Genomic DNA, 26,319 nt, shown 5'->3' with positions numbered 1-26,319 from the left:
TTCCCCACTCGTACTCTGTCTCTCTCAAAAATAAATAAACTTTAAAAAAAATTATTTTAAAGGAGTAAACTCCTATTTTCTAAACTTGAAGCCAATATATTTATCTTGGTTTCCCGTCATTTTAATGCAGGTAGCCAAATGAATCCCACCTTGCTCTCACCTGCATTTCTGTGCACTGCTTTCTCTATTTCTCAATTATGGTGGAGCTAGGCACATAGAAAAATGGGTTAGCTCTGAGTTAATGCCTTCTCATCTAAAATACCTATTAATTGAGATGTATCACATTCAACTTAATGTTTTAAAATGACAGATTGTCAACTTCCAAAACTCCTTTCCCTTAGGCCTGTCCTGGCTATATAATCAACATCTTTCCTACCTTCTTAATTGATAGGCAATCCAAATATACTAATGGTTTGGTTCTTAAAAGAGGTATTTCGTTCAAAGTTTGCAGAAAGGATTTGGAGAAGGGTGGAAAAGCCCTGAACTGTTGAGTTTATAAAAAACACTGGATACTGAAATCAAACCCAGCCTCATGACCCCTCTCAGATCTCTGTAAATGCATCCCTGATTTCAGAGCTAGTCTGGGTGAGCTACAGTGAGCTGTCACAATTGATGCAGTCATTATCAGAAGATCACAGTATATATACAGAAGTTCAAATATTGTCAACAGTTCTACATTTAAAAGATTTCTTATGTAATTTTACAGCTGGCAAATCAACCCCTGATGACACAGTGAAATAGGACCAGGATATTAAAGCATTTAAACATGGGTTTTTAATTTGTTAACCAAACATTAGGACATTTCCTCAGTCTCTTTTCATATTAAAAAAATAAAAAAAAAAAAGACCTGCAGTAACAAAGAAAACTATTAAAGTTTCTTTCAAAGATGGAGGCTGATTTCTAACAAATAGAAGCTAATAGAAAAGAATGCACAATCGAGAGATTGAGCATTATTTTTTCCTATTGTAAATAGTTCTCTATTAAAGCAGTCTGTCAAATTTTATATTAAAGAGATGTCAGTAATGGAGTTATTAGATCAATATCCTCATTGCAGTGTTTTGAGCCAAAACAGAAATTCCCTGAGGTATGGAAATGTCTGGACTTGATGTTGTTTATCTGCTGATGAGAATTAAAAGAGCTGCAGTGTGCTTACAAATGTTGCAGGTGAGAGCAAAATGTTAAAACGTTGCAAATTTTACACTTCCAAGAAACTAATGGAAAGGAATTCCCAATAATGAAAGCATAAAATCCTGCTTTACATCTCAGTCTTTGAGGAAAAACTTCAATTCTCAACTGCCACAGATGGTAAAAAGTGGCCCTTAGATGTCAGTTCTCTGCACTATTAGGAAGCTCCTTTCACATGTATATACATATATTATTGCAGACAGTATTTCCCCAAAAGAGGCTGGAACAGTATTTCGGATCCTAAGTGCTCTTTCTACAAAGTGGCCTAAACATTTCTCCCACGGAGAGGTAGAGTTTATGTCCTTTCCCCCTCAAACCTGGGCAAACATTTGTGACTGCCCCAACCAACAGAGCAGTGCAGAATGATCACAAAAATGCCATGCATTTCACCCTGCTTTCTTGGGACACTCACTCCAAGAACTCACAAGCATGCTGTGAGGAAGTCCAAATCAGCCCATGCAGAGACACCATATGGAGAGACCACAAATGGGTATCCTGGCGGATGGCCAGCAATCAAGTGCCAGAGGTGTGAATGAAGACTCATCTAGAAGATTCTAGTTTGGTCTGAGTCTTCTCAGCTGAGGCTTCAAATATGGTGGAGCAGAGACAAGTGATCCATCCTCACTGTAGTCTAGCTGAGTTCCTGACTGACTAGCTGGGGGAGAAATGAGGAGATGCTGGTGGAAAGGTACAAACTTCAAGCTATAAGATGAGTAAGTTCTGGGGATCAAAGAAGGTACAGATGGTGAGTATAGTTGTGGTAATTACCTGAGGTGATGGGTGTGTTAACTAACCTCATCGTGATAACCATTTCACAATATATATGTGCTTTAAATCAACGTGTTGTATACCTTACACTTACTCAATGTTATATTAGAGAACTCTGTGCATATATTTGCAAGCATTTTGTTGTTGTTCCGGGTGAGTTCACTGTAGAAAAATTACATTTTCTGCAAATGGAGTTGACATTCTCTTCCTCTCTTTTTAGTTCTCATCCTGGCTACAAATGTAATTCCTCAAATCAAAATATTTTACCTAGGTAGGACAATCTCAAGTAAAGTCGAAGGACTGAAACCTTCATTTTGTTGAGCCATTATTTTGCAAAGGGGGACTTCCTGCACTGGAATTCTTTTTTTGGTCTTCTGCAGAATGACAAAATAAACAATTCCATAGGAGACTCATAAAAGGAGGCATCTCGGGGCACCTGGGTGGCTCAGTCGGTTGAGCGGCCGACTTCCGCTCAGGTCATGATCTCAGGGTCGTGAGTTCGAGCCCCGCGTCAGGCTCTGTGCTGACAGCTCGGAGCCTGGAGCCTGTTTCGGATTCTGTGTCTCCCTCTCTCTGCCCCTTCCCCGCTCATGCTCTGTCTCTCTCTGTCTCTCAAAGATGAATAAATGTTAAAAAAAAAAAAATTAAAAAAAAAAAAAAAGGAGGCATCTCACCAACAAGAACAGAACTACCCACTACTTCTTTTGATTAACTCACACCATAGCCCCAGGTCTTGAACCAACTTCCTTTTACTGAAGAGAAAGGATTTGAATATTTGTAATTTTATTTTATTTTATGTTTATTTATTTATTTTGAGGCAGGGAGGGGCACAGACAAGGAGAAAGGGAGAGAGAGAATCCCAAGCAGGCTCTGCACTGTGAGTGCAGAGCCTGATGTGGGGCTTGATCCCTTGATCTCATGAACCATGAGATCATGGCCTGAGCTGAAATCAAGAGTTGAATCAAGCTGAAATCAGCTTAACCAACTGAGCCACCCAGGTGCCCTGATACTTGTAATTTGATACAATCAGTTGTTGGTTTTTTGTTTTGTTTTGTCTTTTGGAAAGAAAGGGTAATTTTGAGTTATGTGCATTAGAAGCATAATTATGAGAGAAGCAAGGGAGTGTTCTCACAAATCCTCAAAGTCTACTTGTTCCAAAAAGCCCTAATGGACACCTTTCCCCTTGCTTGTTCTTCTCTGCTTCACCTCCTTGAAATGCTAATACACAGTTTATCAATTCTATAAAACTCAATGCAATGTGCATCACTCCCTCTCTCATTCCCTCATCTCACCAACTAGCATCATCACCCTCTTTGGGCATGCATCTACAAGGTATTTTCCAGAAAGATTCCATAGTAGACTATTGGCTCTTCCACTCACTTTTTTCCTCTTGCTAAGTCTCTAGGGACTGATCTAATGTGTTTAACCATCCCCCCTCTTTAAAGAAAAAATAAATGAAGCCTTTAGATTTGTTTTAGTATTTCTTCTCACCTAGAAACTCCACTGGCAGGTTGAGGCCCTTGTATGGTATCCAGTGATAGATGCTGAATCCCATCCTTACTGGTATTTGCTCCTTGGAGGTGAAAAAATAAATGTTTTATAAAGCTCAAATTGGCCTTATCAAACAAAACATCTGCTAGATCAGTGAATGACTGGTGACAGCAGGAGACAGCAGTGCTGGCCTCTCCAATAGAAGTCACTGCAGTTAATGGAAGCTATTATGGGAAAATTCTGGCAAGAAGTTTTCTTTTCTTTTTTTTTTTCTCGACAGCTAAAATTTTTTAAAAGAAAAAAATGTATTCAGTTGCTAGGGTAACTGTGGTTTCAAAACTACTGTAACAAAAGCCAGATATCACATATCAAACTACCAAATTGTTAATTTGACTGGTATTTTAAAATAACTACCTAAAAGAGATATTTTCTCCTTATCTAGCTATAGAGGACAGGGAAAAGGTGGGGGGGATAGGAGGAAACTCAAGGAGGAGAAGAGAGGAAAAAGCAACTGGTAGATTCAAGAAATATTTTTGCCTTGCTAAATATTTGTTGGAAATAAAAACCCCCGTCACCATGTTACGGATACATTTGCATACAAGACTTATTTAGTCAGATTCGAAACATAAGGAGGATACTGACTTATCCTGTTTTCAATTTCTTTTCCCACACTTCAAACCCTGCCTGGGTTTTATGTGAATGGTTTTCTGTGTGGGCACTTGGTAAAGGAACTGGTTACTTAGGAGAGTCATGCGTGTTCTCAAATCTTTTATGGGTGATTGTGTTTTCCTGTGTCTTGCTTTTCATCACTTGATTTAAAGGGAATATGATAAAGTCAGTAAAGGCTTGGACTCTGGAGTCAGACATAACTAGGACTGAATTCCTTTTCTACCTTTTACTAAATTCTTTTAACTTCTCTGATCCTGTTTCTTCATTTATAAAAAAAGATATCAGGACAAATATCATCATTACTTCAATAAATAAACTGCAAGGAAAGAAACAGGGAGAAGGGCCTATACATTAAAAGAGACTGGAGAGACTAAATGTGTGGGTATTGCTTAGATCTGATTTGAAAGGAAAAAAAGCAATTGTAAAAAGTCATTTAGGAGACAACTGGGGAGACTTTGAACACTGATTAGATGTTTGGTAATATTAAGGAGTTATTTCAAATGTGTTTAGGCATGATTATAACATGGTATTATGATTTTGGGTTTTTTAAAGAGTCTTGCTGTTTCAAGACCAACTGGAATATTTACAAATGAATGATATGATGTCTGAGATTTGCATAAAAATAAGGGAGGAGGAAGTGGATGGGCTAGAGATTAAACAAGCTTGGCTATGGGCTGACAATTGTTGATGCTGGGTGATGAACACAGAGGGGCTCATTTATTGTCTTGTCTCTGCTTTTAAATACATACTTGAGATTTTCCATGATAAAAGTTTAAAAAGGGAAATAGCAGTCATACTCACCTGATAAGATTATCATGTGGATTAAATGAGATGCTGTGTGTAAAGCACCTGACAGAGTGCCTGGCATATAATAAGTGCTGGATAAATGGTAGCCATCTCTAGGAGAGACAAGGCCTCCTCTTTCCCATGTGCAGACTTGTGAAAGCCAGACCATGAAATGTGCTGCTGATTGGAGCACCTAACCCTACTCCTTCCAAGACAGGCAGCCCTTAGCTCTTACCGCATTTATCTTTACCCAGCCTAATTCTGTACTAGACCCTGTGCTTTCCACACATAAATGAAAATTCTGTCTTACAGTAGCTGTTGATTTGGGCTTTAGCTCCCCAGTAAGTTTTAGGTGGGAATGCTATTTCAGTGGAAAACAGAAGGCAAGAACTTTTTTAGAGCTCAACTATTAAATTTTTAGCATATTTACATATAGGATAGCCCTATATAATTTATTTAGCTTTTAGAACAATCCTTTCAAATCTAAATGATTAGCTTCAGTTTAGAGGGGGAGGAAACAGAAGTTTCCTGGTCTGCCCAAGATCACAGCATTAAGTGGTGGACCTTTTCTCATACCAAGCTCCTGAAAGTCCCAAAGGGCCCAGCAGTCCTGGCCATCAGCTCCTTTGCCTTTCTTTTCCTTGTCCTACCTTAAAAACAACCACGGCCCCCCACAAGTTAAGTTGACATCTCCAATCAAAAGAGTCTGAAGTCATAGTTATCTGTCCTGTGACTGATTTGCAGCCAGGGTGGTGAAAGTTCTAAATATCTGATGAGGAGAGTCATGGGCTTGGATGGAAGCTTGGGGCCTGCAGAGAAGAGGCTCGGGAAGAAGTAATAGAAAGAAAAAGGATTTGAGGATTGTACTGACATTTGTGTTTAATTTTCCTCTTGTTCTAAATGCTATTCCACTTTTAAGGAAAAGAGAAAGCAGAGATACCTTATAGGAGGGCTGTTCAATTCCAAAAATTAAAAACAGCCAGCTGCCATCCAGCACTGTCGGCCTTCATTCAAGCTCCAGCTGTAATTTAGTTCGGTGGTTGCGCCCGACACCCTAAACTTGCAAATGATGAGTTGACTTTAGAATCCAGCTTATTTAAATAAAGCGGGACAACTCCACGAAAAAGGCGGGTATCTGATTACACCCGGAGTTATTGGTTGTTTATATCCAACATTCCTGGGAATGGAGCGGAGAAAGAGGCACCACGAGAAACGCGAAAGGCCAGCGACAAAACCCTCCAGGAGAAAGTGTTAGTGTCTCAAACTGTAGGGTTAACCTCCTGGGTTCCACTCCAGAGCGTCGGGAGAGCTCGGGTTCTTTCAGCAGCCACCGGAAAGATTTCCAACCGACCCTTTCCCCTCCGTGGCCCTGAGGCCCTCACTCTAAGGCCACTCCAGCAGCCAGGCTGCAGTCTGGAGCCGACACCGACCGTCTCCAGAGCCAACCTCCCCAGGCCTGACCATCCCCTGCTGCGAATCCCGGATCCTCTCCCACGGGTTGGGCTAAAGTCCTCATAATTAAGAAACAATAACTATTTAAGAAGAAGCGCCAATAGCCCGCTCTCTGCGCGCCCAGGCTTGGCCTTTTCGGGAGTTCCGGCGGGGAAGGGAGCAGCCCGGGGAAAGGGAGACAGCTCGCGGAGGCCCGGGCGACTGGAGCACCCGGCGACCCGCCTCCCGGGCCCCGCCCTCGGTTTTCCCGCCCGGCGGGGACCTGACGAGCGCGGAACCACCCTCCTCCCTGCGGCAGATTCGTTTGGAGTGGCGGGATCCAAAAGGCCGCAGGGAGAGGGCGCCGAGCGCGGGATTTGGCCGCTGGGAAGTGAGAGCGGTCCCCAGTCCAGCCGCAGGCCCCTGCTCCGGGTGCGCGGCGTCACTGCCACAAAATCCTTTTCTTCCCCGGAGGGAGCCGTCCCTCGATCCCTTGGAGGGTGGAGAGTCCTCACGTTCCCTCCTCCCGCTACCCCGGGTCGGAGGAGAGCTGCGGGATTAGGCTGGAGTGAATATTCCGCGTGCTCTATAATTACGCACACACTGAAATCTTCACCGTTGACTTAAGTTACTTGGCGCTGCGAGGGCTGGGGCCCTGCGTATTGATTAAACGCAGCCTCTATTTACCTACACAATAAATGTAGAGATTAGCGACGTTCGCTTGATCACAATAATGGGGTTGACAATTAGGGGGCAATGCATCCCAGATGTAGCTGAGCCTATGGAAGTCGGGCGGGCAGCAGCCTTCTGGAAGAGAGGAGCTCCGGGGTGGGGGTGGGGGGCGCTACGCGGGCGGAGGTGCGGAGCCCCGCGCGGAGCGGGAGTCCGCTCCGGGAGCGCGGCAGGAGGCTGAGGCGAGGCCCAGCAGCAGCGAGACCGCCGGCCACGAGACCGGGGAGGCCCGCAGCGGGCTTTGGGGGACCTGAACATCTCCGCGCCCAGGTAGGCATCTCGGGCGCCAAGCCCGCCTCCCTGCGGCGGTGTCACCTGCCTCGAGGCCGTCTCGCCTGCTGCCGCCTGGCTGGGAAGGACGGTGGACGCCGCTGGCGCGTGCCCGGGTAAGTGTGTCTGTGTCATCAATGTGCATTCTGCGTGCGGCAGAGGGAGGAAGGCAGGAGGAAGCGCACGTGTCTACTGCGTGCGGAGCCTCCCTCTTCCCCCGTGTGTACTCCAAGAAGCGAGTCAGGGTGGAGGTGTCAGTCTGGCCTCGCCATGGGGGTGGGTGTGACATCCATCGGTGGGTGTGACAGGAGAGGCCAGCACGCAGGGTTGGACTCCAGAGTGGCAGGACTCCAGAAAGCACGACCGTGTGGACCCTAGGAGAGGCCTGTTCCCGGCGATATCGCAGCCCAGGGGTACCTGGGTCCTTGGTAGGAATCTTATAACCGACCTTCTTCCTCTGCCTCTCACTGACCTGGAAGGCCCTGAGAAACCAATCCTAGGAAGCAGAGGATTGAAAGGAACTAATTCAGAGAAGAACTCAGGACAGCAAGATGTGGGGTTATAAAGGGCAGATGAGAGCAGCTGGGTGTGTGTGTGTGTGTGTGTGTGTGTGTGTGTGTAGTAGTAGTAGTAGTAGCAGCAGCAGCAGTAGTAATACGATGTGGGTGTGTGAAATCCCGACCCACCTAGAAGAGTTTGCAAATCCTGGGCTCCCATCCCACACTGGCTGCAAAGGACCCAGGTAGCAACTTTTCCCAAAGCAAGTGGTTTCTCTGTTTTTTCCCCCTCTTCCCTCTGTGCCTCATTATCGACGCATTATGTTTCCCATTCCACATTTAGGCACGCACGCAAGGATTTGTTCCAGACATCCATGAACAAGCCAGGACGAAGCCCTTTCCCGCCAAACCACTAAGGCTGGGGAATAAGCGGTGCCTGCCCCAACTCTGGGAGCGGGAACCCGGGAGAAGACTTGAGTGGTAAGAAGATCTAGAGGATTGGAAGGAGGGAGGGGGAAAAGGAAGAGAGAAGCCTGGGAAAGAGAAAGAAGAGGAAGGAGGAAGAGGAGGGACCCGCAGGGGCAGAGTTGGGCGTGGGGTTCGGTTACAAACGCCCCCTTCCGCGCCCAGGATCTTTCCCTGGGCTGAGTCTTCCTCGTCGCAGAGCTGAAGCCGACTGGGGGAGGGGGAGATAAGACAAAGGGAATTCTCCTCTGAGAAGTGTGAAGTGCATCTGTCCTCTCCTTGCAGGCTCTGGAAAAACTGGCAGGAATTTCCTTGTCGTGAGAAGACCGACGAGCGTCTGCAGAGGAGAAGACAACTGCAAACAGACTTTGGGCCAGGGAGGAGGGCGGGAGGAGGGGTGGCGGGGGCCAGCTTTGATGGCTTCAACTCTGTTGTAATTTTGTCTTCTCCAGATTAGCCAAAATAGTCAGCCCTAGCTGGGAGTTCTGTTCCGCAGAATCCGCTCCCACCCCACCCCTCCACCCCCGCGTCATGTGCACGCGAGGAGCTGTGTAGCTGCTGCTCCCCGAGTCACGCCTGAAACTTCCAGGGCTAATGGTTCTGTATTCCTGCCGTAATTAGGAGGCCACACAGCTCTCCAACACTCCGTTAAACAAGTATGTAAGTCATCCTCTCCCTCTCCGGGGACAGACCGGGGGAAGGAAGGCTGCTGGGACCGCTTCGGGCGGTGTGTCCTCCGTTAGGGGAGTGGCTTGCTGTGACCCCCGGCTGCTCCTCCTGGCCCTGGTCTTTCTAAGCTCTTCCTTAGAAAGTAGAGAAAGGGGCAAAGAATGTGCATCTCGCCACCCACCGGACGAGCCAGGCGAGCCTGTATCTGTGCTTGTAAAGTTTTCTAAATAAATTGGTTCCAAGCAGTGATGAACAGAGGCTGAACCCGGGTCTTCTCCAGAACAGTGCAACGGATATAAAAAAGCTGGAGTCGTCCACCCTCTCCCCCCCACCCCCAACATAAATCAGCCGTATAAATCATTCGCATTGTTTAAGGTACATTGATCAATCTAATGGCTTGTAATAGGCTCCTAATTGCCACTTGCAGAGTTCTGCAGGTTCCTGTTTGAACGGGGAAGGTTTCATTCCAGCCCAAGTCCTCCTTAATCTGGAAACTGGGTGATCACAGACCAAGGAAGAGCACTGCAGTGGCCAGGCCACAGTCTCAGTGCCTCAGGGGAGGGAGAAAGGGGGCTAACTGGAGATATTTACTATTCTTTTTTTTTTTCTTTTCTTTTCAAAGCCTACTTCCAAATTTATAATTGTCTTTTTTTTTTTTTTTTTTTTTTTAGTAAATTAGTAATTCTCTAATGAGCAAAGCCCAGGCTGTGATTTATTGATTATTGCTTATATCAGATGAGAAACTTTCCTTATTTGCATCACTTATATCTATATGTAGAGTAAAAACTTCCTTAGCTGCAAACCGGTATTCTCTTAGTCATACATTTCTTTTCATTTACTTATTTCTAACTTGGTAACACCAGGAGTTGGGATAGGAAATAAATGGGGGGAGGGGCATGCTAAAAGCAAGGAAGAAAAAGCCAAACTTTCTCCAACATGGAATCCTTGAGACATGCCTAAACTCTTGTGTAACATCTTGTGTGGTTGTAATGTCTCCTCCAAGCCCTGGATGGAAGAGGTAAAGTTGGAAGTATTCTCAAAAGCTGCCTACAAAAGACTAAAACGGAAGGAACTGCTACCCTGGCTGGAGGGAGCTGAATGATGAGCAGAATCCTCTGGCCTTTGGCTTTTAAAATGTTTTACTATTAGCTCAAAAGATGACTTTAATGTTCCAAAGGTGGTTCCATTTAAGTTCAGGCTAAGGCAACAAATTGTGCTTCGTTTTTGGTAGAAATGCTCTTAAAAAGAAGAAAGCCAACATTGAATGACACATTTGCTTAGGTCTAAGACCCCTCTGTGGTAGTTGGTAAGGGAGGGAGGAAGGTAAAACTCCAATCTGAATAGGCCCCCCATAGTTTCCGAGTAATGCAGTAAACAAATCTATGATGTTGTTGAATAATCTTCCAATAATTGCAGTCATTAAAATCATCACACAGTCTACAGTCACCTTCCTTCCTTTGACACACCAGAGTCTTTCCTTTAATTGTTAATGCATTTTTGGCTCAGATAAACAGATCAAGGCAGGCTTAAAATATGAGGCCCAGATACATCTAGCAGCAGAAAATTAGTTGTATAGCAAATGTTTGGAGTGTACTTAATAGACTAGGGGTTTTCACTTTCTCGAGTAGACCTTATAGGCAAGAGGGATTTGCATCTCCTGCCCCCTCTAAATAGGAGTAACACTCCTGAGGCAGAGAAAATATCCTTCCTGGCTCTTTTATTTGCCAGGGTTGGGCTGGAATTAGGGTGTTATAGAACAAGTATTAAATGAAAGCTCAGCAGAAATTGTGGGAGAGTTCCTCAATTTTCAATTAATTTTCTCCATTCATTTGATCTCAAGGCTGGCGCTTTTTAAAACATAAATATGTGTTAGCTATAAAAGATTCCCTTCTAATCAAAAGCTGCATTTCATTTGCACCCACAACTGGCAAGCTCCAACTGTGGAAAGGATTCACTGCACTCAACAGGCGCTTCCGTCTGTACCCGCTTCCTTCGCCCTTGTTCATGGCAGGCGACTATGGTACACAGGGGTAGCCTTTTTTTTTTTTTTTTTTACTCAAGTTATTAATGTATCTCCCCAATTCCCACACCGTGCTGACCTGATAATCACTGCTCTAGTGTAGATCATGCAAATGAAAAGCGTAATTAACTGAGCAAATGATTTAAAAAGGGAGCGCTATGGCTTACCAAATAAGTAAATAAAGGCAGTTTGGAGGAGGACAGGTCAGATAAAAGCTTTTTACGGGCTCCTCTCTGTTCCCTCTCCCCTGTCCCCGCCCCCGGGGTATCTCGGTCCTGGTGGTCGAGGCTTTGGCAGCAGCCAGCAGGGCCTGTGTGAAAACCTTCGGTTCCTCCTCCCCCAGCGCCTCCCCTCCCGCCCACATCCTCAAGTCTCCCCAGCACCACCTCACCCCACCTTGGTGCTGTGTATCCGCTGCTAACTCTGCGACTGGCCGAAGCCCCAGGGAGACTGGACAGCCACCTAATAGTTCGAATTATTCCGAAGATAGTTGGTCCTCCCCGTCCCCACCCTGTTTCCTGTGCATCGGGGAGAAGCATTTTTTTTTTTTTTTCCTGTAGGAGCTCCAATCCTTCGGATCAGCGCTAATGACGGAATTGTTTCTCCGGCTTTGCCTTCTAAATGCAGCAACTTGAGCAGTTGCTCGGATCAAAGCTCTCGGGAGAGGCAAAATGGGAGAAACAATATTTGTTCAAAGGAAGTGTGAACTCTTCCCTTTAATTACCCTATTCTTCTTTATTAGGATTCCTAGTGCATTTTTTTTTTTGCAAAAAAAAAATTATGTTGATTTCCCATAGTGTATTTACGATGTAAATATATTCCAAGATGAAAACGTCACGGATCAATTGTAAAGGACCCGGATACATAATTTTAAAAAATCAGTTTCAGTGTATATGAGGTTCTCACCCCACTTTCGCTGCTCAGTCAGATTTGTTTATGCAGAATCGACATTTAATAGTGCTAATTGCACTCCAGTTAAATTGCCCTGATTGCAGAAAGGGAAGCAATTTTCGTGCTCTCTGTCTGGGTTTGGAAGAAATTGTTTTATATTCACCTCTTTATAAAGAAGTGGAGATAAGGCACCGGGGCCTTTGCACAAATTGCACTTAGGGGCTGACTGGCAGCATTCAGGCGCTATAATAGAGCATTATTTGGCCGTTTTGAATAATGTAAAGCGTTTGCTGAAAGCTATTCTCCCGAAAATTGCTTTAACTTTTAAAAGGGTGATGATTCACTCCAAACCAGGCCTTTGTTACATTGTCATTATTTCCCCAAATGTTTTAACAGTCAGCTCAACACTTTAGCATAACACATTGATCTTTGTTTAAAAACTAGATTTTTTAGAGGATGAAAAAAATCTGTCACACGAAAAAAAAAAAAACTGGACCTCTTTGGAAAGATCTCCTTGGGGCCCCACCTTAGAGTTAAAGTGGCCGGGGTATCTGCCTGCGTTCGTTTGGAAGATTCCCCTAACTTTTATTGTGATCCGGATGCGTGTATCTAAAGGAATATCCGAGTACCCACGTAGAGAGTCTGACAGCTGGAACCACATTGAAAACGGCAGGAGGGGGAGGGGAGGAGAAGAGGAGAAGAAGAGGAAGGCGACCAGGGCTCCCGGAGCCCTAGGTACCAGCGTGAGCTGTTTTAAATGGTTGACTTGAAAATGTCACTAGTGCTAAGTGGCTTTTCGGATTGTCTTATTTATTACGTTGTCAGGTTTCCTTAAGGAGGGGGTGTGTTGGAGGTGGGGGAGGAGGTGGTAAGGGGAAACCTCTGCGCTTCTCCTACCGGGCTGCGGTGGGTGAGTCGGAAACGCCTCGCTGCCACTTAACAATCCCTCTATTAGTAAATCGACACGGAGACTCTACTGGAAGCCGAGACCGGTCTCCCCTTGCAGGGCAGAAGTCACCTGTTGGGAACGGCTCCGGGTCCCCCTGCCGGGCTTTCTGGCTCTTCCAGTCTGCCAGGATTCTCCCTTAACCTTCCACCCCGAGTCCCCCCCCCCCCCCGCCCCGGGGGGCTTTTGACACCTTCCCTCCTCCCCCCGCGGACTTCCACCACAATCCCCCAGGGCTCAGTGCTCCAGCTTCGCCGCGCTAGTCTCCCGATTCTCCCCCTCTTTCTCTGTCACATTTTCCTCGGTGCTTTCGCCACCTTAAACTAAAGTGGGGGAGGGCACCATTCAGAGCGAAGGTGTTATAACGATAAGCAAAGAAAGCAATCCTTACAGCCCTCCCACCCACCGAGTGCACTGAGACGCACGCAGGCTCCATCTTAGGGCCGGGAGAAGAGCCACAGTGGTCGCACGTTTGGGCCAAGAGATATTGCAAAGAGGAGAGAAAACACTGGGGGCACAGTTCCACTCGTGCTCACTTACTCCCCTCCGCAACAACTCTTTTGCACCCAAGCATTTGGAGGTTGTGGTTTACAATGTCTCTTAAAAAGCAGGATGTGGGTTTGGAGGGGAATGTGGTACATTAAACCCGTAGTACCCAGGTCTGTCCGAGGACGCTGGCATTTCTGGTTCAAAAGCAGCTCCAACTGCCCTGAAGAAGAAAGACAAAGTGAGATCCAGAAAGAAAAACAAACAGCTCAGCGATTGCTGAGGGACTCTAGCACGCGCAGTTGTCAGTTTGAGGACACCTCTTTTCACACCGACAAGATCCGGAGAGGACTTCATGATGCTTTCAGCCTACAAAATGTGGAGGCGCCCACGTGTGGCCTTGTCCCCCGCACTCGCGGATGGAGGTCCCCGAGAGAGGCTCCTGGAGCGTGTCCAGGAAAGCTGGGCTCTGGATGGAGGAACCCATCTCTCAACACGGTGCCCTTGCTGTGCAAAAGAGCCTCTATAGGCCCAGGGGCTCTGGAGTGGGAGCGGGTTGAAGCTGGGGCAAGAAAACTCGACTCCAGGGTGAAACGTGACATGCAAATCTTCACCCGGTTAAACAAACAGCCGAGCAAGCTGCAGCTTCAGCGCGGGTGGCGGTGGGGGCGGACGCAGCTCACGCCGGTCTCTGTTTCCAAAGTTGTTACAACGTGAAAATAAGCGGCTTCGTGCAGCGTGTTGTATGGGCTGATGCCTCCCACCCCCACGCCAGCCCCCAGCGAAACCCGGCAGATAATCAGCACTTCCCACTGTTTAGTCGTATTTGACAACTGGGTTAACCTGGTATCTAGGCGCTGGCGAAACGGTACAAAGGGTGCCCTCAATTACCACTAGAAGCTTCTGGTGTGAGTGGCACTTGTATTACCCCCTGGGTCAGAGGCCAGAGCGACAATTAGGAAGTCACTTAGACCTCTGGGGGAAAATAGCGGGATGCGCAGGCTCCAGGCCCTCCCAACAAGTCTGTGGGTGTAGACCTGGACATAGAGGCCTATTTCTCTCCTCTCAGAGGAGTTGTCCTTTCGCGCCCTCTCCTCAATGTGACTCTGGAGTGGGTAAAACCGAATCCACTGGGGAAAAGGAACTGGGTAGAACACAAACAATGATAAAATTGCGAGCGAGAATGATGGATTCCAGCTGAAGTTGTGCTGCGCAGGCGAGAGCTTAGACACACAAAGTGCGCGTTGACATTTCCGTCTATACTTGGGCCTTGCCAGTGCGGCCTCCGCCAGGGCGCCCCCTCCCCTCTTGCCTTCTTTCCCACAAGTGGGGAGTGGAATCGGACTGTCAGTCCTAACTTGCATCATCTCGGGGTGGTTCGGGGGGCTTGTGTCTCAGTCTCAACGCTACTTAAACCTGGCTTAGTGCGTGAGTGTAAATTTTTAATTGCACTGTAATTTCTTCAGTCTCTAGCCCGCGCCCCCCCTCCTCCCCCCCCTCCCCCCCCCCCCCCCCAACACAGCGCTAGCCGCCTTGACTGGCACGCGCCGGGAGCCCTGGCTTGGGCCCCTCGGCGCGTCTGATTGGCTGCGGAGCAGCTCCCGTCTGCTCCGCCTGCGCCCTCATTGGGCGAGAGGCGCAGCCAGCGGCACTTCAAAGCGGGTGCTCCTCGCACTTAGGCTGAGTTTAGCCGGCGGGAGCCCGGAGTCCGCTCGGCGCGAGCGCGGGGACGCGGGAGCTGCGCGGGATCGGAGCAGCCTTCCGGAGCAGCCGCCAGGCTCAGTCCCGCTCCTGGCCCCGCCGCGCAGCCTACGGACCTGCTATGGCCACGTCTATACTCGGGGTAAGTCGGAAGTGCGACAAGGCATTTGCTTGTTTTAACTGCAGCAAATTTTCGTTATGGCTTCTCCGCGTCCGCAGCTCCGGAAAAACTGTTGCTGCCGGACTGCAGCTGCAGCTTCAGCTCCTTTTAGCACTTTCCACATTTCTGGGACTGATTCTTTCCAAGTTATTGAAACCTAGGAGATGCCTTTGTAAGAAAATGATTTGTTAAGCTAGTCCTTTTTTTTTTTTTTTTTTTTTTTTTTTTTTTTTGTGTGTGGCTTTAAAGAAAATCTAGAGGTTTCTTTTCTTCCCCTGGTGATTTATACCCCACCCTCCCTTGCTTCGGGGATTGTTGCAATTACGCGACAGTGTGTTTCCAGAAAACAGCCTTAATCGTTTTTCAGTCCGTGTAGTCACGTTAACAAACATTTACACTTCTGTGGCTCCCCAGTTCGCCTGTGACTTTGAAATCCATCGCTGGGTCCCTTCTCCTCGGATTCTTGTTTTCATAATCAAGGGTTTTTTTTTGGGGGGGGGGGAGTGTAAACATTTAAAACAACGTTTTCTATTAAAAAGAGTCAAGTCGTAGTCACCCTTGGGAGGAGTGCCCCAAGTTTCCCCCGCCCCTGAGCCGCTGTTTCGGCCGCCTCCGCCCTCACCCGGTGTTTGTTGTCGATGTGTTTACTTCCGTGCTTTACCCGAAGGGCGATTTGGGGGCCTGAATGAGAGGATCGGGCTTACGGCGAGCGGGAGGCGAGCAACCCGAGTCCGGCCCTGCGCAGGGGTTGCAGCGGCTGAGACGGGGAGAACCGAGACATCTTTGATTTGTAGCCCCACCGGAGAACAACTTTCCAGCGCCGGGACCCTCACCCTTGGGATCGCCCTTGCCCCGTGCGGGGCGCGGCGCATCCTTGGCAAGCGCGCGGGGAGGAGGCGCGAGCCCAGGAGCCACGACCCCCCGGGACCAGTCGAGGGGAAACGAGGCTGCTCACGGGTGCACTTTGTGTCTTCCTCCCACTTCTTCCTGCCCTCCTTCTCCTTGCTCCCTCCCTCACCCCACCCACTTTAGGAAGAGCCGCGCTTCGGAACAACCCCGTTGGCCATGCTGGCGGCGACCTGCAACAAGATCGGCAACACGAGCCCGCTGACGACGCTGCCAGAGTCGAGCGCCTTCGCCAAGGGCGGCTTCCACCCCTGGAAGCGCTCCTCGTCCAGCTGCAACCTCGGCTCCAGCCTCTCGGGCTTCGCCGTGGCCACCGGTGGCCGCGGCTCCGGCGGCCTGGCGGGCGGCTCGGGCGCAGCCAACAGCGCCTTCTGCCTGGCCTCCACGTCCCCCACGTCGTCCGCTTTCAGCAGCGACTACGGCGGCCTCTTTTCCAACTCGGCGGCCGCCGCGGCGGCGGCGGCCGGAGTGTCCCCGCAGGAGGCGGGCGGCCAGTCGGCCTTCATCTCCAAGGTGCACACGACGGCGGCCGACGGCCTGTACCCGCGCGTGGGCATGGCGCACCCGTACGAGTCGTGGTACAAGTCAGGCTTCCACTCGACGCTGGCGGCGGGCGAGGTGACCAACGGCGCGGCGTCGTCGTGGTGGGACGTGCACAGCAGCCCGGGCTCGTGGCTGGAGGTGCAGAACCCCGCTGGGGGGCTCCAGAGCTCGCTGCACTCGGGCGCCCCCCAGGCCTCGCTGCACTCGCAGCTCGGCACCTACAACCCCGACTTCAGCTCGCTCACGCACTCGGCCTTCAGCTCCACGGGCCTCGGCTCCTCGGCCGCCGCCGCCTCGCACTTGCTCTCTACCAGCCAGCACCTGCTGGCTCAGGACGGCTTCAAGCCGGTGCTGCCCTCCTACTCGGACTCCAGCGCCGCGGTGGCGGCTGCTGCCGCCAGCGCCATGATCTCGGGCGCCGCGGCCGCCGCCGCCGGGGGGAGCTCGGCGCGCTCAGCCCGCCGCTATTCCGGCCGCGCCACCTGCGACTGCCCCAACTGCCAGGAGGCGGAGCGGCTGGGCCCGGCCGGGGCGAGCCTGCGGCGCAAGGGCCTGCACAGCTGCCACATCCCGGGCTGCGGCAAGGTGTACGGCAAGACGTCGCACCTGAAAGCGCACCTGCGCTGGCACACGGGCGAACGGCCCTTCGTGTGCAACTGGCTCTTCTGCGGCAAGCGCTTCACGCGCTCGGACGAGCTGCAGCGGCACCTGCGGACTCACACGGGCGAGAAGCGCTTCGCCTGTCCGGTGTGCAACAAGCGCTTCATGCGCAGCGACCACCTGAGCAAACACATTAAGACGCACAACGGGGGTGGCGGGGGCAAAAAGGGCAGCGACAGTGACACGGACGCCAGCAACCTGGAGACGCCCCGCTCCGAGTCCCCTGACCTCATCCTGCACGACTCCGGCGTCAGTGCCGCCCGGGCGGCGGCTGCGGCGGCGGCGGCAGCGGCGGCGGCGGCGGCGGCGGCGGCGGCCTCGGCGGGAGGCAAGGAAGCCGCGTCTGGCCCCAACGACTCTTAGAGGCCGGGCGAGAGGTGCGAGCGAGCGAGTAGAGACACCGAGAGCGAGCGAGAGGTTCGGAGGGCCAGCGAGCGGGGCACGGACGGGTGGGGGCTCCAGTGACGCCCCCGGGCCAGCACGAAGTGCAGCAGCACCCGGCTGCCCGGCCGCTGCTCGCCGGCCAAGCCAGGAGCTCCCCTCTGCTATCCCAGCCCAGACGAGAATCGAACTCGTGATCCTGGAACAAAAGCAAACCACCCTCCGACACAAACAACACTAAAAAACTGCACACAGACAGACATGAACACACACCGGAGACCTACAGCCACAAGCACGCACATTCGCGCGCGCGCGCGCACGCACACACGCACACACACACACAACACTCGCACAAACTTCTCGAGCGAAGAGCAATACACAGAAACGCTCCCACCTCCCTCATCGCTCCCCCCCCCCCCACTACCCTCCTCTTTCCTTTTCTCAAAAAACAAGCCACCACTCTGCAAAGGACTGTCAGAATATTTGAAAACAAACGGGACCTATAAAAACAGACCCTTTGTGTGGATTATATTATATATAAAATGCTCCAAGTCCTGCTTGATATCTACTTACAATGAGACTTTTTTCCTAAAAAGGAAGCATCAAAAAAGGCTTAAGGTGAGAAATTAAACTGGAAGTCTAGTGACAGTTTCTCTGTATTTCATAACATCTGTATAAATAGGGTTCAAAAGATTGTGTTCTTTTTTATTTTCTTGTAAATGTTCATTCGAATAGAGGTTTTTGGTTTTTTTTTTGGTGAATTCCTGAAATTCAGGGAGTTTTTTTTTTTTTAATTTTCTGATGCACTTTGTGAAAGTCAGTATATATGTAAAAGATATTTAAGATGTTGAGTTATCATTTCACTCACAAACACGTAAGTTAAGGTCATCTAAAGAAATTAAATGCGTTTATCTGTATGAAGAAAATCTTGACATCATATTTTCATTTTGGTATTATTAAAGGACTCTGAACAATACACTTCCTTTTTTTTAATCCTGTTCCCCTGTCAATATCCTTTATGTGGGTCGACTTTTTTTTGGTTGGGAAAAAATTCCTTTAATGTTAGTTTTAGGTAATGTAAGGTTTATGTGAGTTATAAAAGCCATAATACATATACGTTTTTGAGAAGTCAAAATTATTTATTTGTATATCAATAGTGTAAATTAAATTGGGTTATAAGAATGTGTAGTTGTATTACTTAATGAGAGAGCTCTCAAAAGGTGATATTTTAAAACTCTAGGAGCGCCTAAAATAAAACCAAGATCCTTGGCAGCTTTAACTGGGTAGGTGCCTACACCTCCCGGGAGGGGTCAGACAAAACTCCAGTGGGTTTGTTTGTTTTTAAGAAGCGATTTAAAAACAATCTGTGAAAGGAAAAAGCTTTTTAAAAGAAGTCTTTTAGCTCCCAAGGCCCTCTACGTTGGGAGGTGACTCAGGGGAATAAATCGCTAGAGTCAATACCCCGGAAAAGACATTTCATGCCTAAATGAAAATCTTGTTAAATGTTATTAATTTTGACTTAGAGCACACAGCAGCCCCCTGTGCCTTGTATTCCCTTATTAGGGATTCATGTCTTATCAAATATCTAATTAATCTCCTAGACATCATTTGTTCTGGCCAACTTTATCTCAGCTGGTCCACGGGGAAAACTCCAAATATTCTCCGTGACAAAGCTCCCTTGAAGATCTTTTTAATTGTCTAAATTAACTGCACCAAATTTGCATGTCAAACGGTAAAGGGCAACCTGAGATAAAATGTAAACGTTTTAAAAGCCCCCAAACTAAGCACTTGATTTGATAACTAGGCTTTTTAATGTTATGGAAGACAACTGCTCCTTTCCTTTTCAAAGACGGCTGATCTATGCAAATACTGAATTGGAAATGCCTAGGTCCCCGCGCCGTCAAATGGCCCTCGCAGGTTATTTGAATATCAGTGGCGCTGCTTCTGAAAAGGTTCAAGGATGCTCTCTGACTTCTTTGTGATTACTCAGTGCGGCGTCTTATTCTGAAGAAAAAAAACTCAGGAATAATTAAAGGCTGGGATCAGGCCTGGGAACACATTTGGGACAGGAATCTCATTTAGACAGTCTCTTTCAAAATAAGGCACAGTTAAATTGACCAGAAGGCAATTATTGAAATGAAAATTATTTTCACTCTCTTTGTCTCCTGACCACCAACTTAACAGCCCCAGTTTAAAAGAGAGGGAGAAGAGAAGGAGAGACGAAAAAGAAAATTGGTAAATGAGATAATTTCGCAATTCGAAAATGTTAATTTAGAAAATAAAGTACATATTTACAGAATAAAAATATTTCGAAAAGGCTCCCCCACACAATAGGAAACAAAGTCAGCACCAGTGGAATTTTTTTAAAAATTATTATTACTGTCCATCTTGAGAACTTGAATGGAGGTTTGATTTTGGGGGAAGAAAAAATAAATTATTGTTATTAACAACCAACAAATTGTTTTCTCGCAAACTCTGCTCTGAAAAGCCAAGTAGCAAAGTGGCGATAAAACATAGAGCTAAGGTCCCCAGAGGGGCATTTTGCAGCGTGGGGTTCCGTGGTTTCTAACCTATCCTCGTTCTTGCGGTCCCCGCAGCCTCGGTACCCCGCTCTTCTTCCTCGAGTTTTCCTCTCTGACCATGTTCTCTCCCCGCTCAAACAGCTCATAACCGGGACCTCGCAGCCCAGCCCCCCGCGCGCCTTCTGGGTCAGGCCCGGTCTTCTGGAGAAGCTGGCAGGGGTGCGTTTGCTCCGGGGGCTTTGGGCCGCGGCGCAGAAGGCCGAGAGAGGGTGCCGGGCGCGTTTGGGGACTGCGGGCCGGCGGCACAGAGGTGAGAGTGTGGTGGGCTTTCCTGAGGAAGAGGGCGCCCGGGCGTCTGTCCCAGGCAGCTTTGTTTCTCGTGGATAATAAAGGCAGATCAAAGGGCCTGGCCGTGCAGGTCCCGCTCCCCGCGCGGCTCCCTCCGCAGCCCAGTGATCAAGGCCTCTGCGCGCTGCCTCTGCCCCGAGGGTCAGCGGACGTCCATCACCGCGGCTCCGGGAACGGCGGGCGGTGGCCCGGCCCGAGCGTCCAGCCGGGAGACCAGAGCTCGCGGAACCCGCACCCGAAGGAAGCGGGGCCTCTGCTCCCTGGCCCAAATCGACAGGCGAAAACAGACCCCAGGCCTCCCAGCCTCCGCACCCTCAGCCCCAGGGGCCCCTGGGGGCGCGGGGAAGCCCGGACCTGAGCGGGTGGCTACCTGCTGAGGCCGAGCAAATTGGAGAGGGCGTGCGTGGGAGGGGAGAGCCCACGAGCGGGGAGACGAACTCGGTCTCCCCTTGAGAGGGGGCAGCGACTCCCCAAGGCTACCTCGGGGTTCCGGCGGGCGGCATGGGATGCTCCGGCCCGGGGCCCGGGAGGAGCGCGAGGCCGAGGGAGGGGTCCGGGCGCAGACCCGGGCGGGGACCGCGGCCGGGCTGTTGGGGCCGCAGCCGGGGTCTCTGAGTCCCGCGTGGCCCGGGTGAGGGGAAATGCGATTTCGTTTCAGCCGGTTTCTCCCAGCGTTTCCTGTTCTGTAGCTTCCTGCGCAGTGGAGGAGCGGAGAACAAGTTTTCCCCAGCCCTGCGCCCACCCAGCCCCCAAGCCCACCCTCCCCCCCGCGGTTACCTTTCCTGGGTCTGTTTGGGCCCCCGTAGACTGAACTGGAGCCTACCTGATGAGGAAAAAGAAAAAGAGAAGAAAAGAGAGATTTTCTTTCCTCCAGGAGACACATCATTATTTTGGCGAGATTATTGTGCACCTGAACGGCGTGTCTGGACATTTCGTCAAATCGTTACAAGTCGCGTAAAATTGAATTTCTTTTTATTCAGATGGAAACTTTATTTATTTTAACTCTAATCTTATTTGCATCTATTATCTGTATTCACCAAGGCTCTCTCCCACTACAAAAATGCAGATGAAGTAAATCTCACATAAATCCCGCCCATTTGTGTAATTGGTATACTAAGTGTTTATTTTAAGTGAGAATAATTTAGCTACAAATTTTCTTAAGGAATAACATTCTTAACACATTAAAAAAAACTGAAAACTCTGATTTGCTTTTATGTTTGACAGTCGCTCTTGATTCCCTTAAGAGGAGCTTGGCGAGTGCGGCTCGCTGGCGCCATCTAGAGCTCCGGGCCGGGAAGGCCGCGCTGCCCGCCTGGCTTGTCGCTATTAGCGCCGGGAGACCGGCGTTTGCCGCGAGCAGCAGCAACCCAGTGAAGCAAGCAAAGAAAAGCGAGTTTTTGTGCACCAGGGGAGGGGGAACGAGCCTCGCTTTTGAGGGGCACTACTTAGCAATGGCCGGTATTGCTACTTCCAGGAAGGCGGTCGTTTCTGGAACGTGCTAACGAAATACCCAAACAAAACAAAATAACGCCCCGCTTGGCCCAAGTCTTAGAATTGCCGCATTTAACATGCCTTTCAAGGCAACTTCAGGTTCTTCCAACAACTCGGAGCTGAGCACGCTGGGCGCTGTCGGCGGCGACGTGGACCCCGGGATGGGCAGGCAGCCGTGGGCTCAGTCCCCCGAGCCCTTGGCTCAACGGCCCGGTCGGCGAGGCCCACGGGGACTATCCAGGACCGATCGGAACCAAGCTGATTAAAGCAGGCTACCAGACCGTCCCAGGTCCCCAGATTCCCCTTTGAAGGGGAGGAACGCAAAGGACTCCGTAGCTTTCACCAGCCAGACTGGGGATGGCCGAAGCATCCTTTAGTCTTGCCGCCGCCCTCCAGGCGACTGTCCCTTCCGAGTCCGGTGCTGGGGGCTGCTGAGCAGCCCGGGGCCTGGAGGAGGGGCGCAGGGCCCCCGAAAGCAGCCAGAAGCCCCGAAACCCCTCGCCCCAACCCCTCCCGAAGGGTCTGCACTCCCTGCCGGCGGAAACTGACCCCTTTTGTCCCCACCTTTCCCCTTTGAAACCCAAATCTAAAATCGGATAACAGTTGGGGGCGTTGACCAATTTTCTCTCCAGTCTGTGCATCGCCCTCCCCCCGCCGCCCCTTTCCCTCCTCTTCCCAGTCCACTACCCCACCCCTCATCTTCAGACGTCGTGCGGTGGCTTCTTCCCCTCCTTGCTTGCCCACCCCTTCCCCTGAGCCTTTATTGTATTTTAATCTTAAAAGCTACACCTCCAAATTCCGCGCCCAGGGCGGCAAAAGCGCCGTCGCCCGCAACAGCGAGAGTCGGCCGAGGCACCGGGGCGCCGGGCTCCCCGATCTCCAGCCGGGGAAACGCAATGCGTTTCCGGAGACTCGCAGCCACCTTTGCAGCGAGTAACTCGGCTGGGTTTGTATCTGCTGTTTTAATACAAACCCCGCCGCACTGCCTATTTCAAAGATGTGCTAATTACTACTTGGATAGCAGGGCGCAAAGTCCTTGTCCATTTCCCAGTACAAAGTAGGTTGCTAGAAAATTTGAAATTGCCTTTCAGCCTAAAGCTGCCTTACCTGAATGTCATAATTACAGTAATTATGTACATCCAAATTACATGCTAATTAAATTAGAATCAAATCGTTCTAAATCGAAATCAAATGAGGTAGTGAAGAATTAATCAATGACAACATAAATAGAGAGCTTCCTTCAGAGATATTTATTGTAACGATCCAAGGAGGAATTTGATCTGAAAAAGTCACCTGTTTATTTACTTTCAAATTAGTAATCAGTTATTATCCCTTCTCCATAATTTTAACCGTTCAGTGTTATTTACCCCCACCCTTTCTAGACGCTGGAGTTTATAGAAATATGTATGAGGTAAATACATACAGACATGCCTACCCTATATGTTATTGATATAAATATATACAGTGTGTTTGCAACTCCTGTTAAGGGGAAGGTTTCAGAAGGTCCGTGGGGACACATTCCTCCAGGGCCTGTTCTCTGCGACCCAGGAAAGAAAAGCACCTCAGTTTTTAGATTTTCTAAGATCCCTGCACTCTCTTCCTTTGGAAATTCATATATGGGATTTTTGCAATGTTTTGCAAACACCTAACCGTTTCTGGGTGGCTCATATATAAAAGAAATGCAAAGTGATAGGGTGTCTTGCCCCAGTCCGTTTTCTGCTTGCAGGCTGCCGGCTGGAGGTGATATTTCCATTTTGCCCCAGGAACGAGAGATTAGCGTCGGGGTCCTAAAGCGCCCTCTTCACCTGTGGAGCCGAGCGACGAGAGAAAGGCACTAGCTTTCCCAACCACTGAAGGCGAGTTCACCCTCCGATCTTCGCAGGAGACACGCGCCGGAGGCCGAGCGAGGTTAGGCGGGAACTGGCGGGCGAGGGCGCGCGGCGGTCCCAGCGGCCGGTCCCCAGGGCACAGCTCCCTCGGCCGGCAGCCTGGCAGAGTGGCCCGGGAATTTCTTCTGGGCAGGTTAGGGCCACAGGCGGGGGCGGGGGGCGGGGACAGGTGCTGCGGGCTAACCCGGACCCCTTCCCGTTATACTTCGTGGGTGAGGAGTCCAGCGGCCTCTTGACGCGGGAGGCCCATCTTCCAGGAAGGAGACACGTGCCCCCTAATTCTGCGCCTTACAGTTGGGCTTGAGATGCGATCCGAAGGTTGCCAGATGCATGTCTAGAAGGAAATCACCAAGCACAGTACGCTGGGGTGGTCGCCTCTGGGATGGGCAGGGCAACCCCAGCCCAGGACTCATTCCGTCCCCCTTCCGGCTTCCTTTGGCTTTAGGGCGAAGTCTGCACTGGTCAACACCCGAGGCCCCGGACCTCCCCTTCTCCACCCGCTCGGGGAGGCCTTGGAGCCTACGGGACTGGGGGGTTTCCGAGTCTACGAGTGGCGGGGAAGGCGGCTCATTGGCAGTTTGGGCCGGAGTGCGGGTTCCTTCTCATTATAAGCAGCTCCTGACTTTCATCCCGCACCTCGCTGTCATTCTTACTGTTACGTTCGGAGGGATGCTAAGTGTGGCGTGAAGGGAGGAGAAAGGCGGGAGGTGATGAAGAGTCATTCTCAGCTTCCTTTTCTGTCAGCAGGAGCCGGGTTTTAGGAGCCACGGCAGGAGAACTCTCAGTTGCCATCTTTCGCACTCCCTGACCTTAGAGTTCCCTCTGTCTTATTTGTCTCTCACAACTTTTAAAGAGCATTTCTTTTTGATCAAAACCAACCTCCCCCCCCCAAAAAAAAACCCGCTCCCAAGGCCTGCGTGCCTTTAAGGAGTGGCAACTACCAAGGTTTTCTAAAAAAAGCTTGCTGAAGATCCTTCAGCTGCTGCTGCTAGAATGTAGCTTTCTCCCTGATCTTAAGCACAGGCTGGGGGAGGGCGGGGAGGGGAGGCGGCCTTCCTGAGCTGCGTCCCCCAGCGACTTCAGCCAGCCATTTGGCCCAGTGGTCATTAGGTAAGGAGGGAAGTGAAATGGCTCAGGTGGATTCTGAAATCTTTGAGCTTCGATGTAAAGCAGATGAAATGTTCGGTAATTAAAGCTGGGAAGCGCGGGCTCCCAGCAGCATGGCCTGATCGGCTTCCCTATCAGCAAGCAGTCTCGTGGAAGAACAGCAAGAGAGGTCTCTCCAAGCCTTGCCGATAAAAAGCTTTCTTCAGCTTAAAACCGTAGGACTCAAAACAAGATTTCTACTCCGCACTGCAAGGTAAGCAGACCTGCCACCACGCTGCAGCAACCTCTGCCCATTTTGGCACATTTATTAAGTGAAATTAGGGCCAACTCACCACACAGACATCCGGATAAACAAATGCGTCCTAACCTAGTAACCCGAGCTTTCCTGGCCATTTGTAAATCGACAGCACCTCCTACAGGAATTAATTTGCTATCGTGTTAAATTATGTTAAATGTTAGGCTAGGGAAAGGGGCGGGGGGAAGTGAGGGTGCCCCAGAGCTTTCTCCCGTGTTCCTCAAGTGCAGTCTGAGGCACATGGACAAATGTCACTAGGCATACCCAGATTTCTTTACAAGAACTTCTCTAGGAAGGCTGAGAATGACCAATATAACCCCACTTTTCTTGTGGTTTTCTAAAATATGTCACTGTGGAGGGCTTGTTTGGGTTCTTGGATCATAGATTTCTTAAATGGGGAGGACTCTTCCTTGGCTCTCAGTACTGAGGGGAGTCTCCACACCTACAACTAGATGGCCTTTTTATTATGGTGTTTATCTCTGTTTTCTACCTTGTTATTTCAAAAGCAAAAGTAGAATTAGATGTAGTAACGTTTTTTAGTTTAAAAAATCACTTTCAATTCCTTAAACCCTTATCATTATGAGTGCGCAGAGCAAGGGAGCCTCTTTAAAGCTACCTTGTTAGGATTGTACGTGAAAATCCCTTCCTTCGGTTTCTGCCTTTTGCAAAGTTGGAATGCCAGCCCCTTGTGGGCTGTCTAGCACCCTTGGGTGACCAAAGCTGAAAGCCAAGTAGCAAACCAACATCCTCCATGATCACACAGGGATTTTTTTGTACCATTAGATGGGTAAGAGTACTGGGGCTATTGGTAGTACGTGATAGTTACTCAGTCTTAACAATGAAGGATGATTAAACCAGAGATGAAAAAAAAATTTCTCGTGGCCACTTTTTTTTTTTCATGGCCACTTATGAAGTTAAAAGTGGATCACGCTCTTGTGAAAGTCAAATGAAAGAAGTGTGAGAAATGACAAATGTATTTCTTTAATTCACTTTTAATTACAGGATGCATT

General features: G+C 49.5%; 1 protein-coding gene across 1 annotated transcript; it reads left to right on the top strand.

Moving 5' to 3' along the window:
• The first annotated feature begins 15,020 nt into the window (after positions 1-15,020).
• Positions 15,021-18,388, top strand: SP9 (Sp9 transcription factor). Its single transcript, XM_019459972.2, has 2 exons — positions 15,021-15,149; positions 16,200-18,388. The coding sequence occupies exons 1-2, from the start codon at positions 15,129-15,131 to the stop codon at positions 17,637-17,639; spliced, it is 1,461 nt and encodes a 486-aa protein (XP_019315517.1). The 5' UTR covers positions 15,021-15,128; the 3' UTR covers positions 17,640-18,388.
• Positions 18,389-26,319: the final 7,931 nt, after the last annotated feature.

This window comes from Panthera pardus, unplaced genomic scaffold (genome assembly GCF_024362965.1).
Source record: "Panthera pardus isolate Hobbes unplaced genomic scaffold, ASM2436296v1 HiC_scaffold_10, whole genome shotgun sequence".
Taxonomy (NCBI): Eukaryota; Metazoa; Chordata; class Mammalia; order Carnivora; family Felidae; genus Panthera; species Panthera pardus.
This window is presented reverse-complemented; position numbering and strand designations above follow the sequence as displayed.

Excerpts from the sequence above, each read along its gene's own strand:
- SP9 (XM_019459972.2), top strand. The coding sequence starts at position 15,129 with ATGGCCACGTCTATACTCGGG. Across the intron at positions 15,150-16,199 it reads TGGCCACGTCTATACTCGGG|GAAGAGCCGCGCTTCGGAAC; the intron begins GTAAGTCGGAAG and ends CACCCACTTTAG.